The sequence below is a fragment of the Lithobates pipiens genome, unplaced genomic scaffold (assembly GCF_037356315.1).
Source record: "Lithobates pipiens isolate NorthernLeopardFrog02 unplaced genomic scaffold, aLitPip1_a1.2 Scaffold_1, whole genome shotgun sequence".
Classification (NCBI taxonomy): Eukaryota; Metazoa; Chordata; class Amphibia; order Anura; family Ranidae; genus Lithobates; species Lithobates pipiens.
In genome coordinates, this window is record NW_027507685.1 from 138045961 (window position 1) to 138069090 (window position 23130).

General features: G+C 40.8%; 1 protein-coding gene across 7 annotated transcripts in view; it reads left to right on the top strand.

Annotated features, from left to right (window-relative positions):
* The window catches only part of RALGDS (ral guanine nucleotide dissociation stimulator), a 240723-nt gene that overhangs the window by 201315 nt on the left and 16278 nt on the right, over window positions 1-23130 (top strand). For 4 of the 7 annotated variants that reach the window (XM_077477510.1, XM_077477493.1, XM_077477475.1 and 1 more), the window contains exons 2-9: window positions 8941-9117; window positions 13823-14016; window positions 14890-14964; window positions 17889-18082; window positions 18348-18469; window positions 18935-19150; window positions 19253-19356; window positions 20184-20268. In XM_077477510.1, the coding sequence (XP_077333636.1) occupies window positions 8941-9117; window positions 13823-14016; window positions 14890-14964; window positions 17889-18082; window positions 18348-18469; window positions 18935-19150; window positions 19253-19356; window positions 20184-20268 (1167 nt within the window). The remainder of the gene's footprint in view (window positions 1-8940; window positions 9118-13822; window positions 14017-14889; window positions 14965-17888; window positions 18083-18347; window positions 18470-18934; window positions 19151-19252; window positions 19357-20183; window positions 20269-23130) is intronic. The other 3 variants (XM_077477521.1, XM_077477502.1, XM_077477529.1) reach the window with 1 other exon arrangement.

Here is a 23130-nt window from a genome sequence, read left to right on the forward strand (position 1 = left end):
ATTTCCGAGGCATGAGTCACCATAATCCGTACCTTCTGTCTTCTCCCTTTCACCTTATTGGAATCTCATTGAGCCTCTGTTGTGGCGCTAAGGATAGTCCTATGTTGTTTTAGAAGAGAATTTCTAAATTTGTAGTTTTGGAATTGCTTCAATAGTTGAACGTGTGTGTGTGTGTGTGTTTTTTTTCTCTACACGGGTGTGTAATGCCCAAAAAATGCATACACTGTGTACTCCTAGGTTGCGATAAGCAACAATGGTCAGTTTGCTGTAGTGATAGAACGTTTTATTGTCTCAATACAGGAGTAGGTTGATGGTAATTTTTAATGAAGTTGGGAGAGCTTGTCGTAAGGGATTAACTTGCCTGCATGCTTGCTTTTTGATATTTTGTGGGTAGTGACATTAATTTTGTGATAACCTCCAATAAAATGAGAATGAGGATCAAGCTTTCAAGCATGACTTTTTCCACTGCATTGATTTAACATTGTGTCCTTGATGTTGGCTTTTGGAGAAGGGCAATCTTTCATGAGAAGAGGGAAGTTTAACCAGAACAAAGTGCCGTGTTGAGGTTTGACTCTGTATGTTAGGTGTTTAAAACCTCTGCCTTAATGTTGCACATAATATGGAGGGCCACCATTCATGAGAATCGAGGCCTACTGAAAACACCCTTACTTATGGTAGCCATTTAAATATTACATTCTCGCCTCCATGTTTCCACCTTGGTTATGCCAAAAGTAAGAATTAAAATGACTTTGTTTACTGCTTATTAAAAAAAAAATTCTGTACTGGTAATGCCTTTGATGAAAATGCTGATTTATTGACCTCAATACTTTTTGACTGACCGACCTAGAATATGTATGGAGATCTAACCTTCCCCCAACTGGCCAAGCGATTGTTCTAGACCGAAAACTGGGAGGATATTCGAGCCAGAGACAGCCAAGCACATCCAGAAACAGGTTAACAAAGACCGCTTCCATATTTCTAATTCTAAAAGTTTACTTTAACTAGACTCTCTTTTAAGCGTTAAATAGTTTTGAAGTCTAGCCAGAAGAGGCATCGGACAAAAAAAAAAAGTTTTTCCTCTAGAAAAAAGTTGACATCAGCTTTCTTTGACTCTGATCAATTGTATACATTGTGCATCTATACTGAATGGATGCTTGCCAAATACATGGATGATCTTGTGGTGTTCTATTTAAAATTAGGGTATCACTGAGCCTTGTGTTTTTTTTTTTTTTTTTTTTTTTTTTTTTTTTCCGTATTTCCAAGAAACAATGAAGTTTCTTTCTTTTCGTTGTCCAAACCAGAACAGTCTGTCTCCTGCTGAACTAAGAGGTTTATGGGTTTAATCTGCTGCTGAGCTGTTGGCTCCATGCATGGCCCTGTCACAAGACTTCCACAGCAGCAAATGCCCGCTTCTCCCAGTTTACCTCCCACTCAGGCACTTGAGAATCATTGGTGCCCTGGCAGACTCCCCTTCTATGTGTTGGGCCTCATTTATCTCTGTATCTGAGGCAGTCGCCTCTGACCGTCTCCTTAACTATAGAACAGACCGTCTCCGTTACTATAGAACATTTCCCACTGGACAAGATGGATAATGTTACTTTACAAACATGAGACATAAAAAAGCTTTGCCTGATTTGCTAGTTTTGTTATAATCAGGACTGCCCAGTCCTGTGTTCTAGATGGGATGAAGTGGTCGACTGCTTTGGATTTTCCTAAAATCCTAGCTTCTCTCTTCCACTTACGATGCCAACCTTGTGAAAATCTATGTTCGTTAAAACTGTTTCAGAAGACACATGGATGGCTGACCACCATCTGAGATCTGTGGTCGTGTTTAGGTCATAAAGAGATTATAGGTACACAAGTAAATATCACTATTTTATTAATGTATTAGCCATGTTCTAGTATAATCTGACACAGTAGTGACCACTCCACAGGGCTTTAAACTGGTGGATAAATCTAGAAAATTCTGTAACAATTCTTAAAGAATTTCTATCCAAAGTTTTTTACATAGTCTGGTTGATAAAAGTCCATCTAGTTCAACCAGTAGATGATCATTACCAATTTATTAGATTTTAAAGTTAAAGTACAAAACAAGAGAGCCCAGGCAAATACTGTTGAACAATGCATGGGAGGGGATAGCAATCAGAAATTTCAGCTTGTGTGATTTAATCGTAGAAGCCGATTTTAACTTGTGAAAAGAATATTCAAAACGATACAAAATAATATATTGAACCCAAGTAACCATAAAGACTAGAATTTGGTCTCCTATTGCCCACATGCTTTCCTGAATAAAACACCAGGCCAGAGGAGGCTATTTGATCCAGTTATACCTTCATATGGGAACTGACTCTGAAAATACCTTTTGTCGATAGTGGTATAATGTAGTGTCTGAACCGGTTCAGTCAAACCAACTCCCATCCTATTTCTGCACCTCTCCCGGGAGGCCTACACAATTTGAATCTAAGCCGGTTCAACAGGAACTGTGTATGGGCAGGTTGAATGTACCAAGTTGATCGATCGATCAACTTGGGTACAACCATCATGCCGGGTTGCAGGAAACAAATTTGCTCCACGTATGGCCAGCCTAACACTTTGCTCTGTGGTGGGGGGTGGGAGCTGATAGTTGCTCTCTCAAAGAGAAGGATAGAAAAGATTTAAAAGAGAAGCATGATTTTATTTTATTTTTTATTTTTCCTTCCAAAAATGTATGTGAGCCAGGGTTTCCAAGTTCGCCAAAATATTTCCATCTGATCGTACATTCTTAAAGAATTTTTGATATTTTACCCACCTGTTTCAAGACCAGTGCTCAGTACTGTGAGCATGTATGTAATTTAATGTATGTGTGTTTTATATGCCTATTATTTTTTTATATATATTTATATGCTTGTTATATATTGCCTCTGCACCATAGCCTTCCTTCCCATCTTTGGAATCTATCTCTTTAATTGCATACTCTTTTCGTCACTCTATAATATATTGCACGGCTGGTTACTTTCCGAAGGTCAGGTCCGCACAAAATAATGACTAGATGACAGCAACAAAAGGCGGCCTGGAGCCTTTGTTTTGTTTCATGCTGTCACTATGTGTCCTTGTATTGTACCGGAATGACTAACACTTGTGGCCACATAACCACAATAGCTTGTAGATGGGAGGGATTGGCGTATGAGTCACGTTTTTTTCCTTTAAACCTTTTGCCTCTGTTTTTTGTTTTGCCTCTTGGAGATGGTTTTGATTTATGCCCGGAAATCAATTTCTAAGAATATAAAGATGGATAGGAAATTGAACACCACCAAGGGGACTTTTTTGAAAAATAACAACCGATTTCTGCAGCGTAAATCCTAATCATATTTTCTTGTTGGTTCTTTCATTCTTCCTTGCAGTATATAATATTTCCGGTTTAGGTTTTAGTTATCCAACACTGGATATGCAGATCAGGGACTTGCCAAGTAGCGAAGGAAGTTTGAGGATGGTGTTCCTCTAATAAGATAACAAGCAGTAAGTGTAATTGCCAGGCTCCCTCGGTTGGCCACTGCTGGTAATGCCGGTAATGGCGTACGTTGTCTGCTGCCTCCTTTTGAGGTCTCGACTTTTGCATTCCTACTGAGACCAGACATATGGTTGTGATCGCATTTGCTAGTCGGCCATTCATGCATTTTCCTCCAGCACAACATTTCTGCTCTGCTGCATGACTTCCCAGCTGGCAGTTGTCTGTCACCTCATGATCATCCCCACATTGGTTTCCAAGCTGTCTATATGATTACTATTCAAGTGTCGTGCAGCCTTGGATCAGACGTATAATGCACACAGCTTTCACTGGAAAAGCAAGTGTACATGTTGAAGATTCTGTTATGATGGAAATTTTCAGCTTGTACGTTCTCACAAATCATTACTTTACATAAAATATTGTCTCCTGTACTTAAATAAAGGTGGCCATCTTGTGTGCTTGACCAGGGATGAAGAAAACAGCCCATCATACCACTAGACATTGTTGATGTTGGGGAGAAGAAAAAGGAAATATTTTTGCTTTTGACATTTTCTTCTCATTTACAGTAATAATGCAAATTAGGTTTCCATTTCACTTTCTGAAGCTGAAATGCTGATTTGCACTTGTATAAATGTATCACGCCTCAACCACATTAGTGTGACATTGTGGCCTGTGTGTTGGTTCTTGCAGCTTCATTGAGATGTGTTGGGGTTTTGCATCTATAGCTATATTTTACTTGCAGCCTGTTGCTGGTGCCTGGACCTTACTTTGGTCAAAGCCACAAACAACCTAATGCCTGTTCACAGGGTTTGCATAGGCTCGACCTTTTTAACACCTGAGGAAACCTTAAAATAACTTTCTGGTCTCCGGGAACCCATGTTAGTAAGTTTATCTACTGAAATGTAGAGATGGATAAAAGCATAAGGAATGTGATGTACTTAGCATATTTATTTGACAACCAGGGCTGCTCTGTATAATCCTAATTTATTCAGGAATAGCCAAATGAAATAATGAGCAAAAATGAAACGTACACAGTAAAAATTGTAGTGCTTGTGGTCTGAAAAGCACCTTTCTACGTTGGTGGCTTGTGGAGAAGGGCCCCCTTAGATTTGTGGTCACTGGGAAAAGGGCACCTTTACACTGGAGGTCAGTGAGAGAAGAGACTCCTTAAAGCCTAACTCTGGCAAAATGATCCGTTCACACTGCAAGGGTTAAGTGGTCTCCAAACTGTGGTCCAGGGGTCGAATGTGGCCTTTTGATTGCCTTTATCTGGCCTTTGGGAAACGATTCCACCAATTGCTCTTGATTAGGCACTATTATTCCCATTTATCCCAACAATAGGGCACCCCCCCCCCCCCCCCCCCAAAGCCTTACATTGGTGGACAGTGCGAAGAATGTCCTCCTTACAGATACAGTAGCTGAAAAGTTCAGTGGTGCCAATGCTTGCTTTTCTGAGAGTAGAAATTGATAAATGCTCAAGAACCCCTAGCAACTTCTAGAGGAACCTTGGTTTTGAGAAAGGCTGATGTAGGAAGTAGTCTGCAGCTCTCGGGCTGTTCAGTGCACAAAACCTCAACTTGTTTCAAAGCATGTGATCTGGCCTTTTCAGTTTTTTCCTTTATTTTTATTTTTATTTTTTTACGTATCTTTTTTTCACCTCTAATAACCCGATATCATCTTTGGCTTGCTGGTGCTTTTTGAGGCCCCCCTCCAAAGCCCAAATTATTTCCTCTTTACTCCCTCCTGGTTACTATGGTAATATTTTTGCAGGATAATCAGATATTTTTTTAAAAAAATTTAAAACAAAATATCAGCAATAAAATGAGGAACCATGTGTTACAAAAATACTGATTTTAAACCACATCCAGAAATGATGTCCGGAATCTAAATATGCAAGCTTGGAAGTTCTAAAATTCTTTTTTGGGGTTTAAGGGTTGGGCGTGTTGGTGGTAACCATTATGTAAACGAATATGCGCAAGCTGCCAGCCTAATGTTTAAATGAAAACCAAGCCCTTGTTTGTCAGAAATAAGAATTGTCTGTGCCCATAGCAATTCGATTGTGCACAGTAGGTATTCAACAATTTGACGTCCAGTGTGTATTAGAAGTCTAGAAAAAAAGCATGGGGTACTGACTGGTAACCAATAGATTAGCTGGCTTATAGGGGTTTTATAAGCGGAAGGGTCTTTTAATGCTGCCTGGCATAGAAATCATGGTTTTAGGCTTTTGTAAGTGGAAGTGTCTTAGTGTTGTGCAACCATGGCCACCAGTCGCCCAAAAAATAAGATGAAATCAATTGCGCTTTTTTCTCTGCATCAAGTTTCTGTAATTTGTCTTCTAGTGTTTGTGATTTGCACTTTTTTTTTATAATGCGCTGTTGGCAGTTTATAAAGAATAATACTAACCACATTTTCCCTTTTATTCTCACACATACGGTAAGAAACTACGTGCCGATTAAATGTACACTGAGCCTTTTCAGAAGCGCAAAGGGGTAGAACCAAAAATTAGCTTTTCAAAACCATAGTAGACACATCTCCTGTTTTTTTTCTTTCTGAGCTACAGGAAAGCAAAGTCAGTTTGTGTCGTCTGTTCTTTGCATAGAAATGTCTGCACGTCTGGATATTTGCATATATTTTGCGTAACAGCACTTATGACCGAAGGACATTTTTTGTATTGGAGTCTGCGAGTTGTGTGACCTGATAGGATCTCCTTTTTTATCCAAAAAGTCGCATTTGTCTGAACAATAGTCAGGTTTTGTTGAAACAAAATGGCAGCATAGTGGTTAGCTTGGTTTCCTTACATCAAGGCCTTGGGTTTTCATTTAACCAAGCTTTACTCTCTTTAAACTACATGCGTTCTTGTAAATGGAGATTGCAGGGTTTCCTTCAAAGACCTTCTAATAAATTCTCTTTACAGAGAGGTGCTTTTATAGGCGCTGCGGGCCAGACCTGCGCCATACCAGCCCTGTCAGAAAATCTGCGGTTGGAGCGAAACCCAGAACAACGTTATTAGGCCATCTTGATTCTGAGGATACGAGATGGAGGAAGTTTTGGGGGAATTTCTTGAATGTGCAGAAAGTGCATGTGACGAGTTGAGAATGGGGAAGCAAAACCAACTTGACTTTAACCCTTTCACTTCAGCTACTACAGGTCCTTCCGCTTCTGTTTTCTGTGGAGATAATTGTTCCGTTTTTTTTTTTTTTTTTTGTTTTTTTTTTTTTTTTTACATTGATATGCTTTTGAAACTATCAGTTGTGCAGAAGAAATAGAAAAAAAATGGAATTCCACCTTATGCTTCATTTAAAAGAAAAATCACAGAACCTCAAACACATTTTTAGACTTCATCATATGGACGTAAAGCATTTGATTTATGCTCTTAGGCTTTCCAACCGCTTTGTAAAATTGGTCTAGTGCGCACGTTACAAATCAAAATGAGTTTGCTTCAAGTTATTTGAAGGCATTGGCAACTTGCAAAGCGTGTCAGGGTTCCGGAAAAGCTTTGCAGATGCCTCCTAAACACATAGTTGGCCGATTGTAAGACCTTGTACAACATCCAACTTTGTCCAGGTATTTTGCCCACAATGCAAATACCTTGTTTTTACAGGGGGACAGTCAAAGATGGCGAAGATTGTTATCTGTCCGTTTGTGTAGTTGGTGGGTGTATATGTGGGATATACTTGGTAATTGTAGGTATAGCAGATTGTCCCATTGGTAAATGTTATTGCTCTACCAGATTAGACAGCTTGGCAGTTTACAAACTCTAAACCTGAGTTTCCAGGTCCACCAAGCTTGCCATGCCCCATTGCATAAGCGATTAAAGCTGGCCACCCATGGCACAAATATTGGCTTATTCAGCAGGAGTCAGTCCAGGAAAAGCTATTTATTTTAAATATAAAAAGTGTTAAGACTGCACTAAGCATTTCATTCAGTTGAATAGTTGATCTGAAGGAAAAGTTTGTGCTATGTTTTGTCCTTCCCCCATCCCAGAATGTCGGAAGGTATGCATAGGGTTAAGTACAGTAATGGCGGCGAAGGAGGAAATCTCTGCCTCTTCAGGTCTGTCAGGTAGAGTGATGGGGCGTTCCATAACCTATACATTACATCCCATACCTTGTATAAGAGGAACTCAAGGCTGTCTCTTCCCCACTTCAATAATAAAAGCCTTTTCCTGGAACAGGAGCTCCGTTTCCTCATCTTCTCTGGTCTGTTTGCCACTCGTGGTGTTTTTTGTAAGAAAGTGTCGGAGCACCTGGCACCGCGTTGAGCTTTGAAGGGGGCACTCAGGAAGTGACAAGAGGCAATTCAGAAAATGCATGAATGGTATGTTTACTTTGTGAACGTGGAATGTCTATTAAGTGGTAATCTGATTGTCCTACTAAGTTTATAACCAGGTAGCAACGAGTGCTATTTGTGGAGCGTTTTACTTTTAGCTGTACGTGAAAGTCTAGGCTTAGGAGCTTGTAATCTTTCGTTTTAAAATAACCTGCATTTTTCAAGTCTCTAGTATTATTGGCAGTGAAAAAAATAAATAAAAACAAAAGCCATTTAATCCCTTAACAGGTTTATGGGGTAATCGCATTTTGTTTATTATTTGATGCGCCTCTCTTGGCCATCTGGTGACTGGCAGCTGCTGTGGACACGTTCTAGTGGGTGTCATTATCAGGGAGGCCGCAGATTCGATTACATTGTGAGAGAGGATTACTGAAGTTTCCGCTGAGAAAGAAGCTCCATTGGAGAGCGGCTTTTGAACAGGATTCAGAGGCTGAATGTTACATGAACAATGTAACTGTTACATGAACGAGGGGCTGCCAACCATGGCAGCCTATTAGATATCTGCTTTTATGACTTCCTTGTAATCAGAATTCACGAAGAATGGTTTCTGATTGGTTGCTTTTGGGGACTGGGGACCATTGCTTCTGTAAGCATTTTGTCTAATGTACTTTACTTTAAGCGTTTGAGTAATGAAACCAGAGTTGTAGTTTTCTTTATTTCAATACTACATCAGCCATGGAAAAAAAGACTGTATGATCCTCCTCACATTAGCAAAGTCGTATTGTGCCCGAGCAGGTTTGAATCGAAGTCCAATTTAGTTGACTAATGTGATTGCTCTGTACCATGCTTGCCTCGGTTCAGCTTCACGGTGCCCTGGCCCACTTGAAGAGTGGGGCTTGGGCACAGTTTTGTGGACTCATGCATGAAACGTATCTGTGTGATCGCTATCCGTGCCCGAGCATGGAACTCTCACGGATCACTAAGTATGGAAGCAGGTAGGATCACAGGTCTGGCTGGCAGAGGTGATGACATAAGAGGGCACAGGGGAGGGGGACAATCCTGCTTGGGCACAGAACAGTTTCCTAGTGTGAGTCCTATCTAATTATCTCATGTAAATGCTTAATGTGTAGAAGGTTGATGAAAATAATTAACCTCCTTCTTTTTTCCTTTCTTCTGCTTTTTAACAGAGCTCCGCGCAGGAGATTGGAGAAGAGCTGGATGACGGTGTTATCTACAGCATCTCGCTCCGCAAAGTGCAGCTCCACCACACCGCCAACAAGGGGCAGCGATGGCTGGGGGTAAGCAGGGTACCGTCTCCCATGGGCAATGCGGAAGGCGGGCTTGCCGGACCCCGGGATACCACGGTGAGGAAGACAGAGCTAGTGCTAAACTGGGATGGGGGGAGGCGGAGGGGTCTCTTTGGATTCCATAAAATGATGTGGTCAGGGCAGACAGAGGAAAGCAGTAACGAGCCATCATGTATATGATCTGCCCGCTTTGTTTTCACTAACACCTGTGTGTGTGCCTGCCCTTGTCTGTCTGTAAACTAAAAAAAAAAGATGCCTTTCACACATAAATTGGACATACACAGGAGAATTTGGTTCAACACAGCATAGAGCCAATGTGCACATCTCAGATTTGAATTGGTTTCTATGCAGTGCTGCACTTTGATGTTCTCCTACCGCTGTTTATTGAAATGTCAGTTTTTGTTGTGTTTTGTGGCATTTCAGGTGCATACCCATGACTCCTACACCTTATTTAAGCAGACCTGGAGATTTCTTGTTTTTTTTTTATCCATTTTTGTGTTTAGTGACTAAAGCTCATAGTGATGATTGCTTGTTGGGTTATCCAAATCTAAATTTGAAATTGACAGCCATTTTATCTTCCTAATAAGGAGATAAAACAATAGTAAACCATACAACTGCAGCTAATGAGGCCCCCACATAGCAAAAACTCCAAGACCTGATCTGTCTGGCTGCGTAATGAAATATTCCGACACTGGTTTTGATCCCAAAACAAATGCCTTTTAGTTCTCCTGCAGTCCAAGTACATATTCTGCTATCTCTAGTAATCCACATCACACTGCAGTCATGGCAGCTGTTCTCCATACAATTTCATGCACATACCTTATACCCATCATGGCTCTACCCTGGCTTTTTCTGCACGTGATGAGCAATGTCTGCTAAACTTAACCTCCTTTAATTGTTTTTAATCTGTACATTAATTTTCAATGCTTGTATGTTATCTGCTGCTATGTCAAATAACTGCAATCACCTTGGACACTCATGTTTTTGGACATTGGAATCTTACATTGGTCCAAGTTGGACCAATGTAAGTATGTGATAAAGATCATACTTCTAGAAGCCACTCTTAAAGTGATACAAAACACACACTGTTTAATTGACGTTGTCACTTCTATTTCTGTATGTGGATGACGGCACTGTAATTATTTTGATTTAAAAAAATCGAAATCCCTTTTTCCTAATCGATATACAGCTGTCACATGACCCAGCTCTTTCTGCAGCCTCTCTATAGGGAAAATAAGCAGGAGGAGCTTGTAGTCCTCTACTGCTGCTCACATGTTCCAATGCAGTTGGAATACAGAGTAAAAATAAATAACTAATATCAATAAACTGTTTTAAATTGTGATACAAATATATATTTGAAATCAAATCTTTATTATTTTGTGGAAATAACATGGTGTGGGCAGATCTGTGGCAGTTGTTGCCCCTCTAGCCTGTGCCTTAAAATAAGGAGACGAAGCCTCCATTAGTCTACATGTAATGTCCTGCCCCCATTATGTTTAGCTGCTTAGTGGGCATGGAGGAGGAGGAGGAGGAGGGAGAGGGGGCTGTTATTTACCACATGTGTGACTCTATAGTCACATGGGCTGCTCAGATGTGATGGGTAGAAAATGCTCAACATAGAAACTCTCACTGGAAACTGAGCATGTGCAGAGCTGCCAACACTGATTTGCAAAATCTCTAGCTGAATTGGGGACTTGGACAGAAGGGGGAGATTGCAGCAGGATCAACTAGTTTTCTTTATGCTGCAAAAACCTGATCTTAGCGACTGACCGAGTATAAACAGCATGTAATACACCATTTATTTTTTTTCTTATATGGGTTTAGTGCCACTTTAGGAATATTATTTTAATTTGATGGCTTGAGTAAGCACCAACAAAAAAAAACAGTCTGCAAGGGCTGAGAAGACAGCACAGTAAGGGCCAAAAGGCCATAGGTATAAGCTTACTAATAGCAATGGCAGCCACTGACCTCAAACAAATACAGATTAGATATTCAATATTCTCACTTTATTTTCTAAATGCTTGTGCCAGGTTAGTGGTTTAAAATTTCTAAAGCCAGAAATAGCAAGAATGCAAGCATATTCAGAAGGCCAGCATTGGAACAAACCACCCCCCTCTTTACCTAGGGATTAGTAGCTCCACTGTGGCTCAAGGTATAGCCATGCATCATCATATATAAATCAGAGTTAAAAAGGTAATATTTTACTATTCAAGATCACATTGGGTTATTTTCTATAAAATGTTATATATAGGTACATAGATGTAGGTATCTATGCAATCCTTGGGAGAAGCAGACCTGTACAGTAGAATACATAGGGCATGCATCTGCCTTGCAAAGGGGGCATCATTTTCAAGTTGCTGTAATGGGTTAAAGGAGGGGGAGGACGCTTTTGTTCTTCAGACTGTATAATCTGCAGCTGTAACATGAAAAATAGACTCCCATGTTGAAATAAACTGCTTGTATCATTAGTCTTACCTCAGCCAGACAGAGTCCATGTCAGGGACAGGGAGGGAGTGGGCCCATGCGCCGGCCAAGTGGAGGTCAGCCAAGATCTTACAGTAACTCAGTCCCATTGAGGATCCTGACCTGTGCAAGTCTCCGGGGAAGCAGTTTAGTTTATAGAATTCAGGGACGGAAGGGTAAAATAAAACATACTTGAGAAAAAGGTATGCAGGGGAAATGAAATCTATAGTATACACATTCCATTGTATCCCAGCGGAATAGAGTGATAGAAGTCAGGGCAATGTAGATGTTCAGAGTGTTACAGCTATGACATTCACACCAGGAAGGAAGGCTACTCTTAGCTTATCATATCCTGTCATAAATTAAAATAGTCTACATGATGGGGGACTTGTTGCTGTCCCGCTAATTTTGAGTTTTTTTTATTCTCCCAGAATGCTTTGCGAAACGCAAGAAGAGCCATAGATCAGCATCATTAACGCAAAGCTATACTGAAATAACAACCGCCTCCTTTCCTGCTGCCTTTTAAATAAATAAAAAGAAGCATTAAAATACCTTTCCTGTGGAAAACTAGTCTTCAGCTCCCTCTATCATTGGTCACGTGCCAAATGCCAGAGCATAGGTGACGCGATCAAATGTCAGAACATAATCTCCACTAAAGGAGGGGATTAGAGTTGATTGGCCAGATCAGTCAAAGTATCCGCTCCCAAAGACAAAGTGAGATCTTATACAGCGCCGATGGATAAATCTCCCACAACATTTATTGTATGGACAGTCAGCACCGGTGGCTGTCAGAATACCTAAAGTGTGATTGCATCTGATTGGATGCAGGTACTGTTCAGCCAATTGTTTTTGCCCGGGTCCTTCGTTTTTTTTTTTTTCCTTTATTCAGTTGGGGGATGTTGGGCAGGAGAGTGCAGACAGGGCCACCCCCAAATAAAATGTAGTCCAGTTCATCAGGAACTGTCCGAAATTCAATCGGTAAAAGGCCAGCTTTAGTCTAAACCCGAATATGGTAGGTCACGGACACAATGGGCTTGGAATCTTTTAGAGAGGTGATTTCCTGCAACATATAGCTTCAAAAAGCTGGCATGGGACTCCGACAAAGGGATGTCCAAACTGATATGCTGAACTGAAGACAAAGCTATAATGCTGTACCTCTATATAAACATCTGCATCCTGCATATCTGTATGTTTTGAACATGACAAATGTAATCTGTTTCCTGAAACTCATGTGGAGGTTTTGTGTACTGTGTCAGCAGGTAATGGCATTGACTAACAATGACCGTAGTAAATGCATGCTACCGACAGCATTCCATAGATCTTATAGGTACTAAAAACTTTACAGGAATGCACTTGACGTTCCGTTTTTGTTTATTTTATAAAAGAACCTGCTGGTTTTATTACAGTTTTGATCTGTCTCATATGTGAAATTAATTGCATTTTAACTTTGTAAACAGTATTTGGTTCTACAGAATATCTAAAGCTTTTTTTCTTTTTTGGATAGAGTAGAGGAGAGTTAAAAACTAAAAAAAAAAAAAATTTTTTTTATCTGTTTTAATGGTTTGATTATTGATATTTAATTTTTTCTTGTCACTGTGTAATTTTTTTTCAGATTTAATTTTAATTAAATTTTGCCCCCCATTTAAAAATATACATTGATGTTTAATGTATAATGAAACCAGGTGAGCTAGGGAGCTGAACTCTGTTTTTGAGAACTTGAATGCCTTAATAGCTGCCAGCCTCTAGAGCAGGGATATGCAATTAGCGGACCTCCAGCTGTTACAAAACTACAGGTCCCATCATGCCTCTGGGTGTCATGCTTGTGGCTATCAGTCTTGCTATGCCTCATGGGACTTGTAGTTCTGCAACAGCTGAAGGTCCGCTAATTGCATATCCCTGCTCTAGAGCATTGTGCTTTAATGGAAAAAGAAGTGTTCAGCTGCGTATCCATGAGTTAGCCCAAGTTCACATTGGGCCAATTTGACATGTCAAATTGCATGCCAAATTGGAGCTTATTGCCGGCAATTGCACCATCCGAAATGGTGTTTTTTACTATGAATATAATACCCTTCACACTGCCACTGACTGATGCATTGCACAAAACCCCCTTTTCATATAACTTGGGCTGCTTGTTTGTAAATGTCTGATGCTTGCTGTCTAACATCTTGCTCTTTTTCCTAGCTGATGGCTCTAACAGATTCTTGCTTATTTCTTAAGGCAAGCCATCCCAAATAGTAAGCTACGGAACTGATTAACATTGTGTTTTTTTTCTTCTACCTCTTCTGTTCTTCTAATGCAGTTTGAGAATGAGTCGGGGCTGAGCCTGTACGAGACATGCAAAGTTCGGACCATCAAAGCCGGGACTCTGGAGAAGCTGGTGGAATACCTGGTCTCTGCGTTCAAGGGCAATGACTCCACTTACGTCACCATTTTCCTGTGCACGTATCGGGCATTCGCTACCACCAAGCAAGTGCTGGACTTGTTACTAAACAAGTGAGTCAGATTGGTTGATTCCATTTTTAGGTTGTGGTACCCCAGGCTTTATGGTCAGGTGTGGTGGGATAGGATTGGGTTGACCAGTATGAAGAACCCAGTTGTAGAGTAAATAACGTCATGAATATAATTTGTGCCTTAAGCTGTATTTGGATGGAAGATGACACCCATGGGCAATCATTTTCTACTAGGATATTTGACAAGGTAGCTACATGGTGGACACAGAACCTTAATTCTGATACATGTGGACATACAAGTTTAAGTCATCCTTGGTGGTCCCCCCTTAAAGTTCATGAGCATGTTCTAGTCCTTGCTATATGTATTGGGGAATAAAAAAAGTGAGTGGAAAAACTATCTGCACAATGACTGCATTATATCATTATCTCGAAGGCATTGTGCAACAATTTTTGCAGCTATAGAACATTGCAACCTGGGATAAAGACTGGGGTGCCAAGGTGAGATGAAGGAACCTGATGTGTACAAAAAAAAATTTAAACGAAAATGTTCCCTCAGTTTACATTTACAATGACCTCTTATTGCACCTAGCCAAGTTTCTGCTGAAACCACAAAACTAAATAAGCAACAAGGCAGCCAATGGTGTTAGATAATGATTGTGTAACTGTTAATCAACTAATCACAGATCTATAATTTTATTCATGATGAGCAATCCAGTAATACTTTGTTACATTCCTGCCATGTGTTTAAATAATTCAAAGTTCAATGAGGGTGTGAAGTTCATTTTAGACAAATCTAGTACAACAGGTTCTGCTCATAAAGAGCTTCTAAAAGGAATCGTGGACGTTTGAGATAGTCATCAGGTAAAGGTTTAAAATGAAGAACTAAGTTTTTATTATTTATTTTTTTTGTTTCTAGGTTTGGGCGCCTCCACCCTCAGCTCAATGGCGAACATTCCCATAACACCGTGGATGACCGGCTTGAGCTAAAAAAGTAAGTTACAGCAATCTTGGTTGGTCTTTCTGTACTCAAAAACACATGAAAAGGCATGAGCTTAACGCACCTTTTGGAAATTTGTATAGCAGCTGGTACTAATAGCTGATTTTTGTTAGAAGTCACAGTCTGTTACAGACAGGTTAAGATGAGACGCCATTTTTGGAGGCTTGTGTGTCAGTAGGGCATAGCTCCGATTTTTTTTTTTTTTTTTTTTTTTTTTTTTTTTCACTTTGAGTGCCTCTTCAAAACCTACACCAAAAGGTATTTTTCACTCTTAAAGTGGTTCATTACCATTTATGCATTCTCTGCATTATGGTTAAAGAAAAAAAAAAACCTTTTGCAGCTCCATCTTTATACGTATCTGAGCCCCATCTCAATCTAGCGATGTGCATGAGAGCAGTGGCTCTTCCGGGTCTCTCTCCTCATTGGCTTACACAGCATCGGGAGCCATTTTCTTCTGCTGCTGTCAATCAGAGACTGCGAGGAGAAGGGGGGGGGCAGAGTCACGCTGTGTATGTGTGTCAATGGACAATGTCCATTCACACGAGTGCACCTCATAGCAAGAGGCTTGCTGTTGGCGGGACATGGCAGGGCTGAGGAGCCAGGATCGCCAGCGGAGGACCCAAAAAGAAAAGGATGCAGGTAAGTATGATACGTTTGTTGTTAAAGACAACCTTTAGAATCACTTTAAGCTGGCTGTTGGATATTTTTCATGCATTCTTTAGGGTGAATGAAAAGGAACAGCTTGGATGGACAAAACCCTCTTGCTGGGCGATTGTATACTGACAGCTGCTGCCAGCAGCTATCAGAGTGGCAAAACAGCAGTTGCATCAGATTGGGTGCAGCTGCAGTTTGTTCCGCCAATTTTCTGTCTGGCCGGAGGAGGACTAAAGGGCCACCCATTTAGAGGTTTTGGTTCAGTTCATGAAGAACTGGCTGAAATTTGCAGGGTATATGGCCAGCTTTGATCCTTTTTCTTTTAGTTAAATAAAAAGACTTAAAATGGACCTCTGCAACATTTGTTTTATAAGTTACCACCATACTTTCCCAGGAGCTCAGTCCTTTGTCTTGCAGTTCATTTGATGCTTTCAATATACAGTATATGTTTATTTAGATTTACGAATAGACGCGGTCGATAGCACTTTATTACCCGTCTTCCATAAACTGTTCTGTAAATCACCAGTTAATGCATTGTGCTCGTATGGTTGTTGCTTAAAAATCTTTAAATAAAGATGAGAATTTATACAGGCCAAGATGGTGCGGCCTTAATGTAATACTGCCATAAGCAATGTTCTGAGTGTAGTAGCTGACACCGATCATTCTGATTGTGGTAAAGTGATAAAAAGGTAAAATGTAATAGGTTGCTGTTGATTTACTGCACTTTGCCTTTTTCTTAAAAAAAAAATGTATGGCCATTGTTGTGTGTTTTTTTTTATTTATTTTTTTTTTTTTTGTTTGTTTTTTTGGTACATATAAAACATTTTGTTCTGTATGATTTGGCTTAAACATTGAACTACAAATAGATGAAGTAGATTTAACAACAGAAATATTTCAAACTTTCCAAAACCTTTTTGCTTCCTCAGCAATTTTACTCCTGTAAGATGCTCTTCAGCATCCTCTTTTTCAGAGATCAAAAGGCAGAGGGCTGATGGGAACATGAGCCAGACATTGCCATGGAAAGCCCCATCTTAAACGGCTTATAGTTGGCCTTCCTAAGGCTGGAAACTGCAGATTAGTAGAAAGACATTTCTACACAATCTTTCATTGATGCTGCTGCTGCCCTCCAGTGATGTACCTTTCAGTTTAATCTTTCTCAGTGCAGCAAATATTACGCCCTATGCTGCACATGTGGCTTTTATCGAAAAGATAAGAGCAATTTGAGACTTTTCTGATCCTCAAATTGTACAGTACAGAGAAGTGAATAGTAGAAAGTGTAATTATATATGTACCTGAAGGCAGCCACATATGCTTTTTTGGTAGTGGTATACATTGCTTAGGTCTGGATGGTTCTTATATTTTACTGAAAGTCTACCAGACAGTGTCTGATTGAGAGAGACAGACCCCCTACAGTTTCTGACATGAATTACCCATAAGCCAGAGACCATCTTGGCCTGGGATAGGCTACTTAAGGCAGAACTTCACCCAAAAGGGGGTGGAGAGCAGGTATCTAGATTTGACAGGTACTCGTTCCTACTTCTGCTCGGATCGCCTAGCTGCAGGACCATTTACAAAGTGCAGCATGCGCAGTGGGCAGCTGGTTGTGAAGCCGCATGAGTCACAGCTGGCGCCAGGGACCCAAAGAATTCCAGGCATGGTATATTTTTACACAGTTGCATTGGTCCAGCTGATCTCCACTTGGTCTGCTACTCCAGTGATCTCTACTTGCTTTCGGGTCAGGGTGGTACGGGGCAGTGAAGTCACGCTCTGCACCTTGTCCAAACAGAGAACGCTTTGCATTCATTCAGGGAATGCCAGACAATCACTGAATGGCATCCTTGCAGAGCAGCGAACCTCCTGTGTTCAGAATGAATCAGGCTGGCCACTCAGCACAGGCCTTGGAAGAAGTGGAGTTCACCGGAGTAGCGTCGTGTACTTCAGTGATTTCCAATTTCCAAAGGTATCAGCCTGGTATGGTCAAACACGTAACTATGTAAAAATATACAATGCCTGGAATTCATCTTCAAGCCTTGTGTAATACCAAACATAGGATATGCTAATTATCTCAAATATGTATTATATTGAAAGGTCTGCATTAAGTATTTTCTACACAAAGAAAGAAAATCCCCTTTCATCCTCATGCCTCAGTCTTTTTCTCTACGTTGTCAGCAATGTTATCACTATGAATACAGACCATGTTATTCTCATCCTCCCCAGACCTCTGTTGCACAAAACTAAATCCATGTTTTCCATTTCATCTCCAGCACAATCTCCTCCATCTTGGGAGCATGGCTGGACCAGTATTCAGAGGATTTTCGCCATGCACCCGATTACGTCTGTTTAAAGCAGCTTATCGCTTATGTGCGGCACAATATCCCTGGCTCGGACCTGGAGCGCAGAGCACGCAATCTTTTGACCCAATTCCAGCGACAAGAGCTCAGCGAAGCGGATCAGGATGGTGAGTAGTGTGGGGGAATGCTTGACAAACTTCCAAATTCCTAAGACTATCTGTAAGGGTTATTGTCTAATAGTTGGTAAGGCGCATTGCACAAACTGTTATTGACCCATTGAGACTCATACAATAAAGAGTTTTATTCTTGAATTCTAATCTGGGAGATTTGTTGTGTTCTTGCAGCTTTTACAGTTGCTTACTATAGCATATTTTCATTATTGTATTACATAAGCTTGAACACGTTACATAACCTTCCTATCCCATCTTACAGTTTTGGATCACTCAAGTTGCACTTTCCGTCTTGTGGACGAGAGCTCCCTCTTAGAACCGAAGCCGGACTTCCTGTCTTTCCGGCAGGATATGGTGGCTGAACAGTTCACCGTCATGGATGCTGTAAGTACTGCACAAGGTGCCTTCATTTGTCTCCTCTTAATGTTTTCCAATGCAATTAATATAGTAGGCACGGTAGTGAAGTATAACCTCAATTTTATAGCTATTTTCACTACACCTTTTTTTAAATGTCCCTAGTAGTAATTGGGAAAAGTTCCATCCTTGGTCATTGATTTGGAGGAACTGCAACCATACTTGGCCTAGTTACATTAATGTTGGGACATCTTTTGAATACGTCTGGATCTGTAAATAACAATCAATATAGAAGATCAAAAAAAGGCACAATCTTGAGTTTACAACCACAATTTTTCATATGTAGTATATAAATACATCTGTACTAGTTACATTTCATGGAAATTCATGTCCTTGTGACTAAACCTCCACCTATGAATTCTCTAACTTCTTATTCCCGTCTACATTTGCTGTGGATTGGTTCTCTTCTTACAATCTTGCTTGTCTTTATTTTAGGATCTCTTCAAGAAGGTGGTGCCTTACCACTGCCTGGGTTGCATTTGGTCCCAAAGAGATAAGAAAGGCAAAGAACACCTGGCACCAACCATCCGTGCCACCGTCTCCCAGTTCAATAGCGTCACCAACTGTGTCATATCCACGTGCCTGAGCGACAGGTCGCTGAAGCCCCAGCAGAGAGCCAAAATTATAGAACGATGGATAGACGTAGCCAGGGTACGTGTGACACATACCTGCTTAGCTGTACTCTCAAACATGACCATGAATGATCAATATCAACATTTAAATCGTCTTCTAAACACAAATCTTTGTTTCTAGGAGTGTCGCATTCTGAAAAATTTCTCCTCTCTGCGTGCCATCTTGTCAGCTCTGCAGTGTAACGCCATTCACAGGCTGAAGAAGACCTGGGATGAAGTTTCTAGGTGAGGATAAACCACCATGTCTGTAGTTACATCAGATCCCGAATCTGATAATACAGAACGGTGGGGTTGATTTACTAAAATTTGAGAATGCAAAATCTCTGCATAGAAACCAATCCGATTCTAGGTTTATTGTGAAAGCTTAAAAGAGAAGTATGGGAATCTGTTTTTTGGGTCCGATGCTGCATCTGTCCCCCGGCACCTCTACACTGAGAACTGAGCGATCGAACCCCGCTGATGGCTCGGTTTTCACAACTTCACGTGCAGAGCTGCTGACTGTCAATCAACAGCTCTCCACTCTGCTCCTCCACACTCACTGGAGCACTGAGCTGTGGAGGAGCGGGGAGCGACTATCTCAGGCTTTCAGCTGCTCGCTGAGAGGCTGAGATGAGTGTCAGTCCAGGCACTTGGCGGATCCTGACTTCCATTGATCGGATGATGCGGTGCCTGAACTGATTCCTGTGACATCAGCGGAGCGCAGACTTCAGTTCCGCTCTCTACTGAAAACGGGTCACAGGAGTGCAAAACGAATTGCACTCCTGTGACCCAGAGGAGATGACCAGCCAAACAAGCACAGGCTAGACTTCTCCTTTGAGTTTTATTCGTTTTTTTTTTATTTATTATTAATTTTAGTAAAACAACCCCAGTGTGTATAAGGAGTAGTAACCCTATGGGTTACTGCAAGTTCTGCCTTGCTTTTAGCTTAACTGAATATGTTTGAAGTCATTTTTAAATTAGATGGTTTTAATCAACAATTTCCTGCAAAGCTGTCAATAAAAACAGCCTTTCTTAATGTTCCACCAACAGTCGTTTTTTGTTATGGTTTTCAGAGAGAGCTTTCGGATATTTATGGAACTTTCCGAGATCTTTTCGGATGAGAACAACCACTCATTAAGCCGCGAGCTGTTGATTAAGGTGGGTGTTTATAAGGAACAATTTAAAATGTGCAGGGGAAAGGGGAGCGTCCATTGTGTGCAGCTACACACTGGCCTCACAACATTGCATTCTAATCTGCTTGAATGACATTTGTAAAGTGGTTTTAAAGACAATATGTAGAAGTAAGGTAGTAAAGGAAAGGTATGTGCTGCTTGGGAAGGAGGATTAAAGAAAACCTGATGCTTTGCCCTACATGGACAGGCATTTCACTTTAAAGTATATTTTAAAACCGCCTTTCTCAAACTTTTCAGCCTAGAGGAACCCTTAAAGTAAAATTTCTGGTCTTGGGGAACCCTTACTAATTTCTATATCTACAACTCATGATACATTGGCATTATGGTCAGTGGGAGGAATGCTCTTTACCTTTGTGGTCATTGGGAAGAATTGCTCTCTTACAGATAGCAAAAATACCAATGGAGTCAGTATAAACTTATCTGAGATGCAGAAACTGTTCATTGGTCAAGGAACCAATCGCCACCTGGAGGAACCCTAGTTGAGAAACCCCTATCTAAACCCTAGAACAAAATGGAATATATTGCAGTTTACCAGTCCTTACGTGTAGTGGCTGCATTAGTCTTTATATTTTTAGGCTGCTTTCTCTTTATTTTTACCTGGTGAGCCTGCCAGTAACACATTTCCTGTCCTAGGGTGACAACTCATTGTACTGTGTAGGAGCAGTGTAGTCATCATAGGACAGGAAGTGCCACCCCAAACCCCCCCCTTAATCTAAATAACATCAAGGAAATGTGTTTAGTAGTCCACAGAGGGGAAATGGGCATGGGTGACAACAGTCTTGGAATTTTAGTGCATCAAGAAGTTAGGCGATTACTGCATTTCTGGCAGGATCAACATGCATTTTGTACATGCATTGCTGTTGCATATATGGGGAGATATGCATGTTTTGGAGATATGTGCTGAATGTTGTGTGTGTGTGTGTGTGTGTGTGTGTGTGTGTGTGTGTGTGTGTGTGTGTGTTTTTTTTTTTTCTTTCAAATAAATACTTTTAGTACATTCGTGTGTGTGTTTTATTATATATATAATATATTATAGCCTCTGAAATAAGGAACTGTTACTGTGGGGCAATGGCCTTATTTTTGACAGTTGCAAGGTCATGACTCTATAACATATTTGCACATTGTCCTTTTATTTTTAGATTTCTTTGAACTTTCCTTTACATAAAGCACCGTATTGCGTATAGCTGTTGACCACGTGTCATTATCAGCTGGGGTTTTAAATGGCCACATTTTAGACATATTCTTTTTTTTTTTTTTTTTTTTTTTTCTCTCCCTTTTTTGTGTCTTATCGTGATCTCCTTTAGCTCATCTTGTTATGTTTATGTTTTTCGGCCAGCCCTCCCCCTCCATTTTTCTTGTGTATTCGTGGCATGCGCAGGGTACCTCCTATATGGTGTGTGTGTACGTGCCATACATAAAAGCTGCTTGTCTTATGTCATCTGCTTATCAGGACGGGGAACCCCTGGTACACACCCTCTTACTCACACCAAGCCAAGTGCAGGTTCAGTGTGTCAGGCTTGGGTGTGATGATGTGTGTAGGAGTATAAGGGAATCCCTCTCCTTATCTCTCCTCTTCAGCCATAGCCAAGAGCAAATTATCGGCCAGCTTCATTCTCTGTTCAGCCCACTCTCTTCATGCTTCATTATCAAAAGCAACAGGCAGCCTGACAGTGCCATTAAAGGGCACCTCCGTGTAATATTCTCACTGTACATTATGCTTTTTTTCTCAGTTGTATGGCATTACATTTCTTTCACAATTCTTAGCTTTGCCCCCTTTATTGATTGCTATGGGAGATCATATACTCTATAGCTTCAAAGTGCACAGAACATAAAGGATGCCAGAATCGTGATGAACTGTATTTTGGAATGCTCAGTTATGAGCCCTCAACAGCACTTGTAAATAGAGCCATTAGCAGATTCCTGTGGACTGCACACAGCTGCTGCCAGGAAGCCTGTACAATACAATGACAGGCTGACGGTTAGGGCAGATGATCAGCCCTGGATGCAGACAGGTTGCGTCCAAGGCCAATCATCTCTCCCTAACAGCAGGTAACTACATGTGACCAGTGATGGACAGCCACAGCTCCTATTAGCTAGTCTTAGCTTTGTATTGGCTTTCTGGCTGCAGATGTTCACAACCACCTGTGGTCCCAGGTGTCGGAATGGGAAGGTTCTTGCTACAATAGGCCCCATTCGCAAATGGGAACGAGGGTCAAAGAAGAGAAAAGTACATGCAGGTTATTTGGAAACATCAGTAACTTTTTTTTTTTTCTCATTCAAAGATTCTTATGAATCTAGATTAGTAGAACCAAGTACAACCATTGTATAGATCGGTTGAATAACATGCTACACACTATACACATGTGAAACTGCATAGAATCGCACAAAAGTTTTCATGCATGGTAACAACCTCGAAAACCGTGTTAATTGGAGCAAAACGCAGTACAACAAACAGAAGTACAAGAAAAGGGCCCCGCTTAAGAGCTCCTTGGTACAAAAGGAGAGCAGCCTATGATTCTTTTACAATACTGTATAGGTAATCTGCAAAGTAAAATAAAGTAGAGAAGGAAAGGAAGGGACAAAGTCGGGGGATGCACCGGATGTAGCAAAGGACACCTACCTTGGAACAAAACATGCCAGGGCACACTTGGGATCGTTGGTCAACTTTCGTGGGCAAAAGGTGATCACACCAAGGCTGCCAAATTTGGAGATGCTTAGGGATATGGTGTGGGGGCGTAGCTTCATGTAATACATTTTTTGTTCTCTAAAAGATCAGTTCACTCAAAATGGATATGCCCATTCTAGGTGGAGTCTGGAGAGCTAAGTG